Genomic DNA, 17,469 nt, shown 5'->3' with positions numbered 1-17,469 from the left:
ATTTAATAGGCATACTATGATGGGATGCAACTGAGTACATTTACTCTCAATTTAATTTAATGCCAAGTGTATCATATTTGATACATACAGTTTTAGAGACCTTTGTCATACTTTTTCGTCTAAAAGTCTTATAAAACATCAACTCTAAACATATAAACTGTGAGCAATACTTTTTTTTTTAAATGCCAGATTTATCAAGTATGATACAAAATTAAAGATATGCAAATTGCTTTCTTTTTTTAATTGTTTGTCAGAGGGTCCAATAAAGACTCCAGGTTCAAAGAATTATTAGACATTTTCTGTCAATTATTTGATGTTTTAGGCTTTAAGGGGTAAATGGTAGTTTAGGTAGTGAGCCTGCTTACCAGTTTCCATTTGATGCTAATTTATACTTCTGTACAGTTGCTTTTACTAGCCACCCTTCAGGTTAATATTTTACATAAGCAACACATGACACGCTTATAAACACAGTGTTTGTTAAAAATAAACCAATGCTTCTGAATGTTTTTTGGGTTATGATCCCTCACAGAGAAGCACAGTGTAGCTGGGGCCTATTGTCCTATTACTGGTGACTGCAAACTTGTTGTCAAGATCAGAGGAAAGTCCCAAAAACTCATGTAAATTAGTTTTGTCTTCCTCCTTACAGTACTGATTGTCTCAGGACCCCGTCCTGCGACCTTTTAGAGGCCTCCAGCCCCTCCGCTGGGAACCACCGCCCACTGAGGCGAATATAAAATTGTAATTTATAACAGAACAAATGTTTTTGCAGGATTTTAACGAGTTCTGCTGTTTAGGATCTGAATGCATTTACAGCTGCTGCAGGTGCACTACATGCTGAAACTGTTCCTCTTGGCATATTTAATAATCCCCCTTTTTTCACATGTGCACCTGCAGACAGGGATCACATGATTTGACGTCTGCCTACATTATTTTTTTTCTCCCACATCAAAACAGGAGATTTATTGCTCCTTTGGAATGAGGCGGCAGGTAACCACGGGTGTTAGCACTCACACAGCAGGTTGTTTGTTTGCCCTCGGGCTACAACAGGGTTAACAGTCACTCCTCTGTTTCCAATTGTTTACCTATCTGCGGGCTGTGCATGTCGAACTCAAACATTCAAACAGGCCAATCAGAGGATGCCTTCAGAGAACACACAGTGGCTGGAGGAATGAAAACAGATGAAAGCAGGACGAACCCCGCCCACAGACACCAACACAATGACCTTTGTTAATGTCGCCGTAGGTAAGAAGAGGAGGTGTTTAAGTTCATCAACTGCAATTACACCCAGAAGTGATAGGCACTCTGCTGCGATTCAGACGCTCAGCATTTCTTTCCTCTGTCATATTTGAAAAGTGACGAGCAGCTGTAAAAGCCAATGAGATGGAAGAAAGAAGACGTGTTGATTTACTCATCTATGTGTGTGTGTGTGTGTGTGTGTGAGAGAGAGAAGGACAGTGCTTGTGAACAGTCACAGCAACTTGAACATTCCTCTGTGATTATACCACTGCTTTCCAACGAACGTACTTGTCTGATGTACTCCGAAAAAATTGTATGACTCCCCGCCTAAGCTGTTGTTCCTTCATTCACAAACACGCACACACATACACACATAGACACACACTTCTACACACAAACACTCTCTTTATCTTCCCTCACGCCCTCACCCTTTCTTTTTTCTTTTTCTCTCTCCCTCTTTGTCGCCCTCTCTTGAAGAGGTTCTCCGAGCAGATCCAAGTCAAACATCTGGGTCAGCTTATATCTAGTGGAACAAGACTTGCAGGATATTGTTGGCAGGATGTATGAGCTGGAGCAGTTTACTCGGTGGGAATCCCCAATACACACACAAACAGACACACACACACACACACACACACACAGACACTCACACACTTTGCTGACATTGTTTCTCTCTGAGCCATTCAACTTGATTCCCAGGTGCAAGCTATTCATCCTCTGTCATGTCGATGAATGCTTGTGCAGTCAGTGTGAGGGATTTTTGTCAAGTATGTGAAAACAAAAAACACCACAATTAATAGTTGGATAAATGCCATGTTTAATATTGTGAAGAATGCGTTGGTTATTACCAAAAAAAAAAAAAAAGAAAGATTACAAAATAGGCGCAAGAGAGGGGATAAATTATATCCGATTGTTCAACACTGAGTACATACTGTAATATGATCATCTGTAACTTAATAACTTAATATATGTTCACAAGTCATTTATGTGCAAGAAATGCTCAAACATCCTAATGTGCCTTCTGCAATAAAAAAAAAAAAAAAATCCCACCAGTGCCTTATTCACATCTCACAAGATACTGTCGAAGTGTGAGTGGGAGGGGGTTGGAGTGAACCCTGTTCTCTGTAGTATGTGAAGTAACTCGCTGCTCTGGGACCAGCGCAGCGAGCTGTGTGTGGATATACTGTGGTATGAAAAACAGTTGCAGAGGGAAAACACTACTCCTGCTGCTGAATGCCCCCATGCTCCGTGAAGCCACAAACTATCTGCTGGACCGCTTCCCTCATGTGTAGCTGGAGTGTTTACAAATTGCATAAGAACAAGAATCCGTAGCAGCTCGGCCCTCTATCTCGCATGATTTACAGTTCTTCCTTTTCTCCCTCCCCCTCCCCCTCCTTCTCCTTCTCCTTCTCCTTCTCTCCCTCTTTCCCCCTCTCTCCATCTCCCTCCCTCCCTCCCACCTGCCCACCCTCACCGTCACCCCTTATTCTTGCACTGATTCATTCTTTCTTCTCCGCCGACTCCTCTTTTGGTTTGTCATCTGTTTTGAACTCCAGGAAGAAGTCGTTGCAGGCGACCGTGAGGGCGCCCATCAGGATAATGAACTCGGTGAAGTCCACCTCCCCGTCGTTGTTGGCGTCCAAGTCGTTCATCACCTTTTCAACTGCTTCATTATCTTTGGAGCTCTGTCAGAGGGGAACAGAGAAAGAGAAAATGTGTTTTCTCCTCTGCTGTGTGTGTGTGTGTGTGTCAGAGAGAGCATACATCGCTGCACAGGCATGTTCCAGCTTGTGTGTCAGAGTATGTGAGCGCATACCTCCACTCATGTGTCGCATATTTCCAAACTAGTGTGTAAAAGTGCAACCACATATTTGCCTCTTTGAGCACTTTCTTCTTACCCCTAAGTAACTGCCCAGCTCCTCTAGTAGCAGCTCCTTCAGTTCGCCCCGGCTCAGCGTGTACTTGTCGCCCTCCTTCCCTGAATATTTGTGGAAGGTCTTTATCAGCATCTGCATGGCACTCTCCAGGTTGGAACTGGGCTCCTTGGACATACTGTAAAAGGAACCAGGTCAAAAAGGTCAGACTCTGCCACAAAATGCCCGCTCCAGCCCCAGCTGCATGTGCGGCCACATAGCAGTCAAGGGTGAAGCCGCCTCCAAGTCAAAGTGATAGTTGGAAAGGAAGATGAATGGATGGAAGGAAACCAAAGCACAGAGGTTTTCCCATTTCTAGAGAACGGGTCGAATAACACTCTGCAATAGTGCGGAGGCTATTACTGACCCTAATTTAAGTAGTCTGGACACTGTGTGTGTGTGTGTGTGTGACCTTACTGGGTTTTACATTTCAGAGGTTTGGATAGAAAGGTGGAAGATAGCTTTGGAAAAGGCTTTTCGAACAATCTTACACACATTGTGTCCGGCATGGTGGAGCTTCTGGTGCTGGGCTCGTGGAGAGACTGTGCACACACAGACACAGATAAGTCACTGTCAATGATGCACAAGTTGAGAAGTTGGAAGCTAAGACTTCCTATCTATTGCACATTTCCTGTCACTTCATGTCATTCCAAGCTGGTTTGATTGTCCTCGGGTTATCACTCGTGTAAGCTGAATTGATAATGCGTGTAACAATTAACACTGTTCAGCATCAGTGAAAGGTGGTCTCGGTGTAGAACGTGTTCTCTCCGCCTGTTGATCGTGTAACAGCCTTATCATTTAAAATGGAAACTGGAAGTGAAACACAAAACTCGCCTGGTAATCGTGTTCAAACTAAGGGGCCGGGTAACCTGAGGTGCCAGTGTATACACTAAGGTGTGGATACAAATGAGGGCCCTCATTCAACCTCCGTGCTGCTCACTCAGCCACATTCAACTTTGGAGCTCAAGTTGAAAGTTCAGGGACCTTCCTGAGCGGAGGATAAACGTGTACAGTATTATTTTGAGGTTGATTCATAACCGCGAGGGAAACAATAAATCTGTCAGTCAATCTCCCTGGGCATAATTTATTAACTAATCAGCTATTACAAAATGTCAATCACCGGTTGCTGCCTCTCATCACGCTGCGGAGCATTGTGCCGGAGAGGTCAGAGTTGTAGGCCGAGGAGACAAAGGAGGAGGTGAGCGGACACCACAGCTGACTAACTGGAAAATCTATAGGGGTCATCTGTCTCACTGACTGACACAATACAATAGGAAACCATGGAGACAAAAATGCTGTCAGTAACACAATATTGAGTATGGTAATAATGCATATCCACTGTGAAATCTTAATGATAGGTCAAAATCCATGTTGAGAAACTAGAGATGAGCCTCAATCCATTGTGTTGAGCAGTAGGTAGCACTAACTGTTTAATGTTTCCATGTCATAGCTACTGATATTCATTCATATGTCACAATGTTTACTCTGTATAAATCCCATTTTATTGTTATTTCTTAACTCTGCTTTACCGCAAATCCCTGCTGGCTTCACTTGTTTCCACATTTCATTGATGTGCATGTTTCCTGTCCTTGCTCCTGTAGAAACTCACACATCAACTGAAAGTAAACAGTAACTTCTCAAGACAAAGGACTTCAAACGAATCCCGCAGTTAGGTTTTCCTCCAGGTCTTGTGATGAGCGCCCACCCTCCCTGTGGATTTTTTCTTTTTCCTTCTTCGTCTTCTACTTTTAGTTTTTTCATGTGACTACTATTTGCTGCGGTTGCACACTCGATAAAAAAAAATACTTTACAAGGAAACCTACATCAGATGCAGGGGAGAAAGTTAAGGTGAAGCAATCCCTCCGAGCTGTCTGTCTTACCTGAGTGCTGATGGAGGGCCTCCTTTGTCTTCGAAGAGGTGCTGGAGACGGAGCCAAGGCAGAGATGGATGGGGAGAGAGTTTGCCGGTGGCTTAAATATCACCTGCTCCCCCCCCACCCCACGCCACCCACCGCACCACTACCCCCACCCCACCCCAACTACTTCACCTACTTACGTATACTCTGCTTCTTTCTGCCCTCCCTCCCTCTCTCTCTCTCTCTCTCTTTCTCCCTTTTCTTTGCAGGTGCTTTCTCTCCTTTCCTCACTCCATCTCTTCCACACACACACACACATACACATGCACATACATGATAACTGGAACCAAGGATGCAAGAGGTCACAAATGTAATACGTTATCGTCACAGTTTTTATTCCATATTAGGCATTACACATGTTACATAGAATAAGCACAAATGATACAGCATTATATGAAGTTGAAATACTAGCATAGTGGAGTTTACTTGACTTGACAGTGGACTGTAATGAGTCCAGCTGCTCGACACACACGCACACACATATACACACACACACACACACACACACACACACACACACACACACACACACACACACACACACACACACACACACACACACAACACAAAAACACACACACCCTTTACTTGGCAGGAAATTAACAAGAGCACATCAGCGTACAGTGATGAAAGCCTGCACAATGTCCTGGGAATGGTCCCATAATCACAAACACTTTGACCCAATGAGCCTTAAAAGCACATCCCTATGCTTGTATGTACACTCACTGTATCAACTGAGAGGAGGCTTTTATCTTCATCTACTATCTCTCAATGAATGAGACTTATTGTGTGGCAATGAAAATCTGTCTGCAAACACTCCCTGCCGCTAATCTGCAGTGTTTGGTTCCAGCATGTTTTTAATCTACACGGAGTTAAGGCTGGGTGCGGTTTACACTATGGGACAGTAACAAAAAACTGCCAGGGCAGATAGTTCAACCGCTCTCAAAGAAAGCTAGGCGCTCACAGTTCACTCCGTCCATCTGCTATTCCAAATAGATTAAAAGAAAGCATTAGCTGAGATCAAATAATTTCCAGATGATGTTTAACCCAGGTCTGTTCTCTCTAAATCCAGGAATTTGTTAGTATAGTGCGAGTCAAGTCATTCTAACATATTTGTAAGGCAAAGTTTGCTTGATCCAGTTTCAAATGAGCATAATTTGGCTAATTAAGATGATGATTAAGAGCAAACATGAAAGATCACAGTTTAAATTCGCCGAACAATGAGAAAACTGCAGGGCAAATATGTAGGTATGCAGCTTGCCAATTTACACATTTCACACACACATACACATGCATACATATATATATCACCCATAGGTGTTGAATTGGGCTGAGCTGGTGACTGTGAAGGCCATTGAGTGTGAAGGGTGTGGATTGGGGCATTGTCATCCAGTTTCTCCACTCATTTTTCAGATTACCCCTTTAATTTAATTTATCACCCTTCTTTATAAAATCTGCCTGAGGCCTATGTACATGCTGAACAGGAGACAGGCTGTAGATGGTGCACATGTCTCCATAATTCACAGGAAGTACCATGATTAAAGTTTTGTGTGTTTGCTTTTTTCATTTTGATATGAAAAGAATATTGATTTTAATAAAAGATAAAGTGATAAAGCCTAAAGAGCCCCAAATGCCTCGATAAGTTTGTTAGTAATAGGTCATGCAGGAAACGTAGTGTACTAGTGTGTGAGTATAAAGGCTGAGCAATGTGTGTAAATGAGTATTTACAATGGGAGTGTCGCAGCGAGGCAGGGTGACCACATGACTCAGCTTATTTGTCTTTGCCCATTTTGCTGCCGAGCGGTTCAAAGCTGTAACAGTGCAGAAGGTGCACGTTCGGCAGTGCGGCCAAATCGTGCACGACCTGACTGCTCGGGTCAGACCCTATAATGATCAATCCTGCAACACGATCTTTTTTTTTCTCATGGCTGCATTATTGATGACGAGACAATTTACAAATCATTAAATTGTAATTAACAAATTGCATGTAATGTGACAAAGAGCTACGCTTTCAAGTGATCTCCATAGTGGTCCAAACGAAACAGAATTAGATGAAGAAGTTAAATATAAAGAGGCCATGTAGAACTTAAATAATGGCTACAATATTGGTAATACAATGGTAATATTTAGCAAATACGTTTCTGATAGCATGCAACATCTTAATATTAGTCTGTTGTAAAAGATCACACCACATAGATTCATAATGTTGGCTCAGTATTGTTTTGTACTTATAAAAAGCACTACCTCTGACAATGATCCCTCTGACACTAGCACCTCGTCTGATGGGCAGGATCAGTGGAGCCCAGGATTACTTTCATGTAATTGTTTGTGTCCCAGGGTGTGTTAACCCTCAAATGCCTAATCCAGTAGTTTCCCTGTGCCTGGGACTCAAGGATCCAGTTGCACGTCAAACAGGGTCTGAATGAGGGTGTGACCGACAAATAAACACGCAAGCCTGAGCAACTGGTGCTTAAAACCAGTAGAAAACAACAAGCAACAACCAGCAAACTTGAAACAAAGCCTCAAAACATGAGGTAAAGTTTCTGTCGCTCCAATCCAGTGCTCCACCACACACCCTCGAGTCCAGCACCTCCATGGATCAATAAGTAGAATGGGACCGTTGTAATTGTGCAGTTTGGTGAACACAAGATCATACGGTTAAGTACTTAAGATAAAAACTGCCACCAGGTGACACCTGTTATGGCTTTCTATACTTCTTGGTGTTTGTTATCTTGTTCTTCTCCACCAGTCCTAATCCAGGTGGATTAGGTTGCATGCTCTAACCTGCTCCTCCAGTGACCAGCCCACTCCCATGGGACTATTTTGGGCTCACCTTTTGAACCATAAGGGGTCGTTTGGTGTGGGTTCCATCCATGAACCTTAATTATTTAGTCGAGGGGCGACGCCTGATCTTCCAGTTAATAATCCATGGCTGACTACGAGTGAGGAGAATATATACACTGGACTCCAGACATAAACTCTGGGAATCAAAAAGAAAAAGAGACAAGAGAGCCCATAAAATAGCGCGAGATGAGGGTGTGATGGGACATTGAGTACACAATTAAGATGAGCTGAGTACAAAGCTTCAGCAAAACAATGTGTTTATTGTCATGCCAAATCAGCTCCATAGCACGGTGGGTTAAAAGATGAGAATGTGAAAAAAAAGAGAAAACGGCATTAGCCTACTGACTGATTTTCATGCAGCTGTTGGAGAAATAGTTTGAGACTTTGGGGGATTTAAACTGATTTTCTCTCTTTCCATGAGTGAGATGATAAAGTTGATACCACTCTCACATCTGTCTTCTGTAGCCAGTTAGCTTAGCTGAGCATGAAGACTTGAAAACAGGGGGAAAACAGCTAGCCTGGCCCCGACGGAAGGAAGCAGAAGTCTGCGTACTATCAGCACATCATGAAACAGCTCACTAAGCGACACATTACATCTTCGTTTGTTTAATTTGTAGTAAAAGAAGAAGTGTAAACACGATAAAACACAATAGCACAATCTGTAGTTCCTTTTTTCTCAGAGAGCCAGTGTAGGCCTAGCTGTTTCCCTCTGTCTCCAGTTGTGATGCTGGGCTAAGCTAACCAGATTCAGGGGACATCAATAAGAAGGTGTCAGTTGTCTCATCATTATTATTGATAAGAAAGCTGATAAGCATAATCCCTCAACTCCTCAAACGATTCCTTTAAGTCATTAGTACCTTGCAAGGTGTATACTGGTGATATTTCACTGAACAGTAAGTGATATCAGGCTGCGTGTGGAAGAAGCTAACCCAGGTGGAGTCAAAAGTGAGGAGAGCACAGGATTTAAACTGAGCCTCTTGTCTGCAGAGGTGTGTGATCATGCAGTGACGCTTTGGTCTCGTGTGCAGGGGATTCAGACTTTGCAGTAAAGTTTTCACAGGGACACGGCATGCACATGATAGTGTACGTCTGCATGCAATCATAGTATATTATCATGATGAGGTAAATGTGCTATATAGTGGGATGCACATGCTGTACATATGAACATAGTGGTAACTAGCAGTACAAAGCAACAACTCTACGATCATGTACATGTGGTATTTATCATATATATAAAAGGAATGGGGCGTTTCTTCAGAGCTGGGTTTGGAGTATTTGAGCTTTTACCTATGATTTTTATCTCAAAGTTATGTGTATTTTCTTTTTAAAAAAACTGTTAAGTGGCTTACACATGTATTTTGGCAATGTTAATGCTATGATATGTGTTCAATGTACGTGTGTAGTGTGATACATTTTTTTTTGTGAAGTAATGGATTGTCCCCTATGAAGTCGCCTCCTCTGTCTTCTTCTCCACTTCTTCCACCACGGCCGTGGCCACCTTCTCCATAGCTTCCTCCACCTTGTTTGTCTCCTCCACCTTCTCCTCTTCTTTCACCACCTCCTCCACTGCCGCCGCCACCGCCTCTGCTGCTGCTGGCACCGCCGCCGCCGCCGCTTCTGCCACCGCCGCCGCCGCCGGCTCCTCCTTTGCAGCCTCGGGCTGTGTCTCTCCCTCTGCCTTGACTTCGACCTTTACTTCGACCTCGCCTTCTGCGTTTGATTCTACCTTTACTTCAGCAACTGCTTCTGCCTTTGGCTCCTCGCTTGCTTCTGGCTTCGCCTCCTCCTTTGCCTCCAGGTTTGCCTCAGGCTTCTCCTCCTCCTTGGCGGGGGCGCTCTGTGCCGCCTGTCCAGATGCATCGTTCTGGGCGGGCTCCTCTTTGGCGAGGTCACGCTGCTCGCTGAGCGACACGGCCAGGTAGCCGACCAGCTTCATGTACTCCTCGAAGCCAACCTTGCCATCCTGGTTTGCATCCAGCCCCTGACCCATGTTGTTGACCGCCTCCTTGCTGTCTGTGTCCTGGGTAGTAGGCGCCACACACACAAATACACACACAAACACACACACACAACCATTAGACAATTAAACATGACGACGTGTAACCCCACACTGCTGAAATCCCCACACACTATTAGTAAATTACCCTCTATCAGTGGCCCTTTTTTACATTATAATGCTGATGACTGCCGTTCTATCATATCGGATCACGTCTCCCATTCACTTACTGTATATTACACCACCATTTGATCACAATGCTCTGGACAGGTTAAGACTAGCCGCTGCCAACGGCCAGAGACTATTGGGTTCTGTTCTGTGCGGTAGTTACATAATTTAAGTATTGGTCACATTTCAGAAAGGTTGAGTGAAGATTTCCTAACCGACAGGATGTTGCTGAGCTGGGACTTGACGAGGCTCTGGAATTCTTTCTTCCCTAGATTTTCCTTTCCTTTGGCCGACTTCAGGAAGACCTTCACCAGGGTCTGGATGGCAGCCTCCATGACTCTTCTCTCTGGAGAGAAGAGAGAGGACAAAGGTCAGGACAATGGCGATTCGATAGATAGATAGATAGATAGATAGATAGATAGATAGATAGATAGATAGATAGATAGATAGATAGATAGATAGATAGATAGATAGATAGATAGATAGATAGATAGATAGATAGATGGATGAGTGTTGCATGGTAAATGGGCACATCTAGTGGAAAATGAAACGGAGCATCTAACCGTGTCCCTACGAAACCTTTCGTTTCAGGTGTTGTCTCCTGAGTGGCTCTGAGGGCGGGATGGTGACGTGAGATAAGCAGAGAGGGTGAGAAGGAGTCTGACTGAGAGACGAGCACTGATGCACAATGGAAGTTCTGATCTTTGATAGGTCATCTGATCTAGTGAAGCCACCAAGGGGACTGGGCTTCAGATTACCTAAGGGATTACCTCGTCCCTGTCTGCTTCCCTCTCTCTCTCTTTGTCTCTCTCTCTCTCTCTCGTTAGCTGTACCTGCTTCTCTCTTTTCAGTGCCACTCTCTCTTCCTTCGCCTGCCACTGTCCCATTCTTGTTTTGACTCTGCTGCCCTCTCTTCTCCTCAGGCCACTGCCTTCACACCGTTGTACACAAATCCACGCACGTCCCAACGCAGCTGACAGCGAGGGCCTGATACACATCATGCATAGGCAGCTAATTCCTGTGTGTGTCGAACACACAGCACTAATGTGTAAAATGTCTGCCCAGATGAGACACACACTCATAAATCCAGCTCTTGACAGATGTAATCTACAGACGTTGCTCAAAACGTAGAACATGCCAGTGGGTGACACATCTTTGCAGGAATTCCATTCATTGCTGTCTGCGGAGATCACTTAGACAGGAATTTACAGGCCACCGCCGAGCTAGTTTGCCCCCCAAACAGTGAGAGCTGTATGCTAAAGCTGACCGTACTCGTCTGTCAGCTTCAGTGTCCAAACGCTGCAGAGCAAACAACAGTTTACACTGCTGAGTGGTCGTTTGTAAACAGCAAATTAATATCTCAATTACTTAAGTGCCATGCCACACTCAAGCTCCCTCCAACCGTGCAGCTCCTCTATACAGGCATGTATGGCCAAGAGGAGCATGTGCCTGTTAGTCTCATTACACCAGGAGACGCTCAGAGCTCTGATACTGTGGCATGGAGCCATTAAAATCTAACATTTCACTCGACCCTCCTCAGATTTTGCAAGGTGACGACCAACTGATGTCTAACTGTCTGACCCAATCTGCCTTAATACAACAAGTGTGAGCACGTACCATCTAATAGAGTCACGAGACATCAGATTAATGTGGGACATCTTTTCTTTTTTATTGATTTCTGTCAGTTTAAGTGATTCTCACACACACACACACGCACACACACACACACACACACGCACACACACACACACACACACACACACACACACACACACACACACACACACACACACACACACACACACACACACACACACACACGGTCCCTGTTTTGCAGAAGCTTCAGGGGACTTCTTCCTGGACCCGGTGACACACCCTCTGCAGCCTGCAGCAGCAGCACACAAGGGCCTTGACGGCTCTGGGCGCGCGCCCTCCCTCTCCAACAAACACTAAAGCAAAGACATGTCCCCCTCTTATTTAGATTGACGTTTCTGTCCATTCTCACATTCATTATTCACCATTTCGTCAGCTGTGTTGGGCTTGGTATTGCCTGCTTGGCCAGTTTCCCAGCGTGTGTCCTAATTTCGACAAATCAACTCTCTCGGCTTGCATCACCCCCCCGTCCCACGTCAGAGCTCCCTCTTGTCCCCACTCAGGGGACAAACTAATCCCAGTTACTTGTCTTAAAAAGCCCCCAAAACAACTGCGCAAATAATTAAATATACAGGCCTAGCTACAACCAGAGGTTTCCCGTTTCCCTCCACGGCCCCAAAAGAAGATTGAGTGTTGCGTTTCCAAATGGGCGAATGTGATACGGTATGTGCGCAGAGTAATGACAATACTACCGCTCGTCTGTCATAAAATATTAACAGAGGAACAAGTTAGGTTGTGACTGTAAATTGCCGTGAGCAGACGTACAGTGGCTTGCGCGTCACATAGGTCCTCGGTTTGAAAATATAGACAGTTGAGCCTCGAGACGCGTGCACAACACTAACAACAAGCATCAGGTTTTTGCCGGGACTCATCATCATTAACGCCACGAGCAATTTTAAACCCCCCTCCCCGAAAACCAGAAACTGTAAAAGAAGCGACATGAGAAGCCCACACAGCTGTCACTCCTCCGACAGCCTCTCAATAAAAAAGCACTCTGTGCGCAAAATGATTGTTTTTGCGCAAAAAGAAAGAATGTAGGGCTTTTTACGCGCGACAGCTGGAAATATACTATGCGTAAGATCAATATCCTGTCGCCTAAAGTCGCTTCAATTTTTGATAAGCTGGTTGCAATTGATCGGCAACTGATCTACATCAAAATATCAAATATCTCACCAGGAGAAAGAGAAAAAGAGGGAGAAAGGAGAAAAGGAGAGAGAGAGAGAGCATATGGCAATTAAACACAACCACATAAAAGCGAAAAAGCAGATCTGGCAATACAAGTAAAAAAAAAAAAAAAAAAAAAAACCCACAAACTATTGTCACGCAGTCTTTTTTATAAAAGTGCAACATGAGCCTAAAAAGTCATTGAACTACAGTCATTGAAACCGTCCCGCTGTCTGACCGCGGCCAAGTTTCAGGGGATGGTTCTTTGCAAGAGAGAGAGTATAGCCTACCGAAACGTGGCAAAAACCATGAGCAAATACAGTGTCTGTCTACACGGCTGGAGAGAGGTGAAAGAATCCAGAAAAAAGACGCATTTGACTCACCGTAGATCGTCTGCGGGACAAGAGAAGTGTATAAATGTGCACAGATGCGAGTTTCTCTCCTCTTCTCCGCCTTTCAACGCCGCTTTGAGCCCAGAGAACTTGCCAAACTAGTAGGACTGCAGAACCTCTTCCGTGATTTAGGTTTTTTCTTTTCCTTAAAAACTTTTTTTTCCCCCTGACAAGTCAAAGGGCGTGTACCTGGAAGAGTGAGAGGGAGAGCTGGGAATGTGGAAGAGCGCGGGTCTTAACGCTCAGAGGAGAAGAAGAAAAAAGAAAGAGGGGAGTGAAAGTGAATCACAAAACTTATACAGAGGTTTTTATTGGAATTATCTTTGGCTCGTTTTCCAGCTGTTTCACGTCATGCGTGATTTGCACAGTTTTCACGCCAGCTCGCCAGGCTTGTGGCTTGAAGCGTCTTCATCTGCGGGGACGAGGAGACAGGGGCGGGTGGGATTACTTCATACACACAACTATTAAAACACATTAGAAAAAAAAAAAGTTTGAAACTGAAAGTATAGTTATCACCCAGACTCTTACATGCCTTTAAAGGGAGGAGGGTGTATTGTACAGGGACTCACATTTCTTCTGTTTGGCACCAACAGTTTCAAACAGCAATAAAACATTTTTTCAACCACAAAATAGAGTTAAAAAATGTGAACATGGCAGCAATCTTTTTTTCCCCCCAAGTGACATATTGGAAATTTGAGAGTTGAGGCATCTTCCTTGGAAGTACAGGAAAGCCAGAGTGGGAGGCAAAAGTGGTGCAAGAGGTAAAGCAGTCTTGCCAGATTCTTGAAACGACTCTCGGCTATATATTTGCATTTTCTAAAAGCCCCGCTCTCCTGCCTGCGCTTCTTTCTATGGATAAGTCAGATATAACTGTTGGCATTGTGGCAGAGCTCCCGTGAGGCCTTCCCTTCCCTCACACAGACAGTGAGCTATAGCAGCCCACACTAGATTGGGCGGCCTTGCTCATTTAGCCGCAGCTTACTCATTTGGCCGTCATCATGCCTCCCACACTGGCACCTTAACATGTGTAATTTGGATACAAAGGTCACATTGACTTATCTGTTTAAAGATCTACACTCACCAAATCAGTTAGCGGCACCTTTCCTCTTTTGCAAAGCTAAAACAGACCCTATAGGCTATAAAACAGCTGGGGAGCACGCCAGCACACATAACTCTGTCTAGACATCAGGATTAATACAGAGTGACTGTAACACCAAGAATTAGCGGCCAAACAAGCCAGATACACCCAAACATAATGGGATGCTTTTGCTCCACGTATCCCTGTGGCCCAGTCTGTGGAGATAGTGAAGACTTCTGCATCAGTGCACCTAAACGCTTGGTCAGGCAGCTTTGTACAGGCATTATGAAGCTCTATGGAACAAGATATGGTCTGTACAGTATAGTTGTGACAGCAGTAATGCATATAGGATTACAGGCCCCTAAATCAAGGCTGTAATAGACTCCCACTCAAATATGTGTGGCTGGACATCATATAATGTGGTGAATGAATGACAGGAGACAGAGTGATGGTGGCTCAGGGTTCATGACAATGAAGCCTTTAATTCAAACTTCCCTGCATTCAACAAATGGTTAACTAAGGAGTTACACATGTGGCACTGGTGGAGTGATAAAAGAATTCAAATAACTTTGAGTTTGCAGTTGGACATCTTAAAAACTGAGAATGATAGGCGTTGCACAATCTGCTCAAAAAGCCACAATTGACACAGGATGGCGGCGGCCTCTACTGACTGAAGCCGCCCTGTTTGCTCGCAAGTTTTCCAATCAGCTGCCAGAACTCGGAGAAGGTCAGCTCCCCGTCGTTGTTCTCGTCCAGTGAGCTCATGAGCTGGTCAATCACTCCAGCGTCGCCGGAGTTCTGTGGGTATAATCAAACAACAGAGAGACCCTGATTAATATTAGATCACTGTGAGCTGAGTCGCTCTGAAAGACTGTCCTGCCACCTAATGGCTGAGTGTGGTCATAAATACAACTGAGGCAGAGCTTCATTCACTAATCCTGCTATGAAAGCACATATCTGATCTGTGCATTTGTGTTTTATATCATCGGTGCTGGTACACATGATTCACACATTTGTGAACAGTGGGAAATGGAGTCAGCCTCAATAACTTACAATGATCATTATAAAAATGTATTCAATCTATATTATACAGTGCAGTTACAGTGTGCTATGCTTTGCATATATAGAGTCTGTTTGAGCCACACATGATTAATACTCCACTCCATTTCAAACATGTGCAATCCAACATTACACTCAAACGATGAATTAACTGGTCACAAATCTGAGAATCAATGAATCACCAAAGTAATTACTGAGTTTAGATTAGATCAGAGTAGCTACTTTATTGTCATTGTCAAAATAACACAGTTATAAATAACAATGAGATATCGTTTAGAGCAGCTTAATACTGATGCAGAACTAGTGCAAAAAGTGCATATTACTGCGTTAAACTGTTCTGCTGCTCACAGCTGCACTGCTTCATTTTATAACACTGCAAATCAAATATGTTCATTCTGTTGGACATCATGTTAGACAACAGATACAGGAAACTGACATGATTTCTAATTATGTACACCAAAGTTTGTCTGATATTCTATGATAAATATAAAATAATTGATTAATTAAAAAACAATTCAGGCTTTATGTGCACCTGAAGAATATTATTGGTATATGGAAACTAAATCCATCACATAATGTGTCACACCTCATGCCTCCATAGTCAAACCTGCATGAATGAATGTGTTGACATTATGATGTTGTGCTAAACCCAAAGAAAGTGATTTGTAAATCTAAGAGGCAGTAAGAATGGGTTTCTCATGCAGACACATAACAGCAGAGCAATTAGCTTCAGTGGTAAGACTGACGGACAGCACAGACACCTTAATGTGGCATAAAGAAGCACAGCGGAGGAGTCAGCATCAGAGACGTACCTTGACATAGTTGGGCAGCTGAGAGCTCACCAGGTTGTGGAACTCATCTTTGCTCAAGGTGCTGGCAGAGCCGTCCTTCCCGGCGTAGGCCTTGAACTCGCTGACGATGGTGCAGATGGCAGCTTCCATGATGCTTTGTGCTAAAAACCAAAGAGTAAATGAGCAGAGAAACAAAAGCCTCAACAGAATAAAAACATGCTGAGAACCAGTGGCTGTGATCTTACCCGATGTGGTCAGATGCTGATTGGTGTGTTAAAGCAAAGTGCCAAGACCCTTGTCCCTCCACTCTGGCTTCACCTCTCCAAATTTATATACGTTTCATCCCCCGTGACTGGTGCACACATCAGCGGAAAACCCTCAGCCGGCCCTCCTCTCCCTCATCCAGCCGGCTGCCCTCATCTCTGCCTGATTTCCACCACTCTGGGGATACACATCACAGACCTGTACACATACACAGCTACACAAATGCACACACACACTAAAAAAAACGGCTATTCTGTCCTTCAAAGGGCAAATTTGTACTGATGGTAGCACAAAAACCCATTTTAGTCTGTTTGCAGAGCAAGGGATTTACAGATAGCATCCTTGTCAGGCCATTCTAATCAAGTGACCGAATCATGCACACCTAAGCAGTAACGAGTTTATACAAAACATGACTCAAATAATGTGGCATTCAAGTGAAACAAACACTGTTAGTGTGTAAATCCTTCTGGTTACAGGAGTGAATGTGTGTGGATTGTCTGCAGCCTTAACACTGTTGAGTTTTAAGGTTAGACGGACATTTTTGGGTGTATTTTTTCCCCCTCTCAAGATGGTGTGTTTGATATTTTGCAGTTGTGTTTGGGTAGTTGCACAAAGACATACAGAAATGCTTGCAGGGTGACTTTTTGTTTGTAGAATTCAAAGAATGACAAGCGCTCTCTGCGGTTGCGCAGCGACTGACTTCTTCTCAATCATTGCTTACATTCTCGTTCAGCAGCATATCAGGTCAATGACCGATTCCCACACTGGCTGCTTGACGTACGAGGCCCAGAAGCGAGTGGAAGTGAGTGCGTGCCTGCGAATGTGTGAGCTCCTGTTCGGAGTATTTAATCTGGATGTAAATATTTTAGTTTGGCATCATAGCCGTGATAATAGATACCTGTCATACCAACAGCTTCCAAACAGAGAGTGAGTCATAGGCCACTAGTCACACATGGCTGGGTATCATTGTAAATTTTTCAATAACAACAATAGCT

General features: G+C 44.0%; 3 protein-coding genes across 5 annotated transcripts; all 3 read right to left on the bottom strand.

Annotated features, from left to right (window-relative positions):
* Positions 1–2,721: 2,721 nt before the first annotated feature.
* On the bottom strand, positions 2,722–5,150 carry s100s (S100 calcium binding protein S). Of its 3 annotated transcripts, none has more exons than XM_085791417.1 (4): positions 5,030–5,119; positions 3,645–3,691; positions 3,135–3,288; positions 2,722–2,921 (listed from the first exon to the last, which is right to left on the bottom strand). In XM_085791417.1, exons 2-4 carry the CDS (start codon positions 3,656–3,658, stop codon positions 2,736–2,738), a joined length of 354 nt encoding a protein of 117 aa, XP_085647543.1. In that variant the 5' UTR covers positions 3,659–3,691; positions 5,030–5,119; the 3' UTR covers positions 2,722–2,735. The 3 variants fall into 3 exon arrangements, with proteins under 3 accessions (XP_085647543.1, XP_085647544.1, XP_085647545.1); XM_085791418.1 differs by having other exon boundaries at positions 3,641–3,691; positions 5,030–5,077; XM_085791419.1 differs by lacking the exon at positions 3,645–3,691 and having other exon boundaries at positions 5,030–5,150.
* Positions 5,151–5,379: 229 nt separating this feature from the next.
* s100u (S100 calcium binding protein U) lies at positions 5,380–13,412 on the bottom strand. The gene is made up of 4 exons (XM_085791415.1): positions 13,274–13,412; positions 10,289–10,419; positions 5,633–9,929; positions 5,380–5,525 (listed from the first exon to the last, which is right to left on the bottom strand). The coding sequence occupies exons 2-3, from the start codon at positions 10,406–10,408 to the stop codon at positions 9,351–9,353; spliced, it is 699 nt and encodes a 232-aa protein (XP_085647541.1). The 5' UTR covers positions 10,409–10,419; positions 13,274–13,412; the 3' UTR covers positions 5,380–5,525; positions 5,633–9,350.
* A 1,394-nt stretch (positions 13,413–14,806) lies between these two features.
* Positions 14,807–16,557, bottom strand: s100a11 (S100 calcium binding protein A11). The gene is made up of 3 exons (XM_085791421.1): positions 16,456–16,557; positions 16,232–16,371; positions 14,807–15,158 (listed from the first exon to the last, which is right to left on the bottom strand). The coding sequence occupies exons 2-3, from the start codon at positions 16,358–16,360 to the stop codon at positions 15,024–15,026; spliced, it is 264 nt and encodes an 87-aa protein (XP_085647547.1). The 5' UTR covers positions 16,361–16,371; positions 16,456–16,557; the 3' UTR covers positions 14,807–15,023.
* Positions 16,558–17,469: the final 912 nt, after the last annotated feature.

Source organism: Trachurus japonicus, chromosome 11 (genome assembly GCF_045865225.1).
Source record: "Trachurus japonicus isolate A0001 chromosome 11, Traja_1.0".
Lineage (NCBI taxonomy): Eukaryota > Metazoa > Chordata > Actinopteri > Carangiformes > Carangidae > Trachurus > Trachurus japonicus.
Note: the sequence above shows the minus strand (reverse complement) of the source record. Positions and strands in the feature narration are given on the sequence as shown.

Coding starts and splice junctions, on each gene's coding strand:
- s100s (XM_085791417.1), bottom strand. Junction 2,922..3,134: donor AGCTGGGCAGTTACTTAGGG/GTAAGAAGAAAG, acceptor CCCCTCTGACAG/AGCTCCAAAGATAATGAAGC.
- s100a11 (XM_085791421.1), bottom strand. CDS start 16,360: ATGGAAGCTGCCATCTGCACCATCGTCAGCGAGTTCAAGGCCTACGCC. Junction 15,159..16,231: donor AGCTGCCCAACTATGTCAAG/GTACGTCTCTGA, acceptor TTATACCCACAG/AACTCCGGCGACGCTGGAGT.
- s100u (XM_085791415.1), bottom strand. CDS start 10,408: ATGGAGGCTGCCATCCAGACCCTGGTGAAGGTCTTCCTGAAGTCGGCC. Junction 9,930..10,288: donor AGCTCAGCAACATCCTGTCG/GTTAGGAAATCT, acceptor CCTACTACCCAG/GACACAGACAGCAAGGAGGC.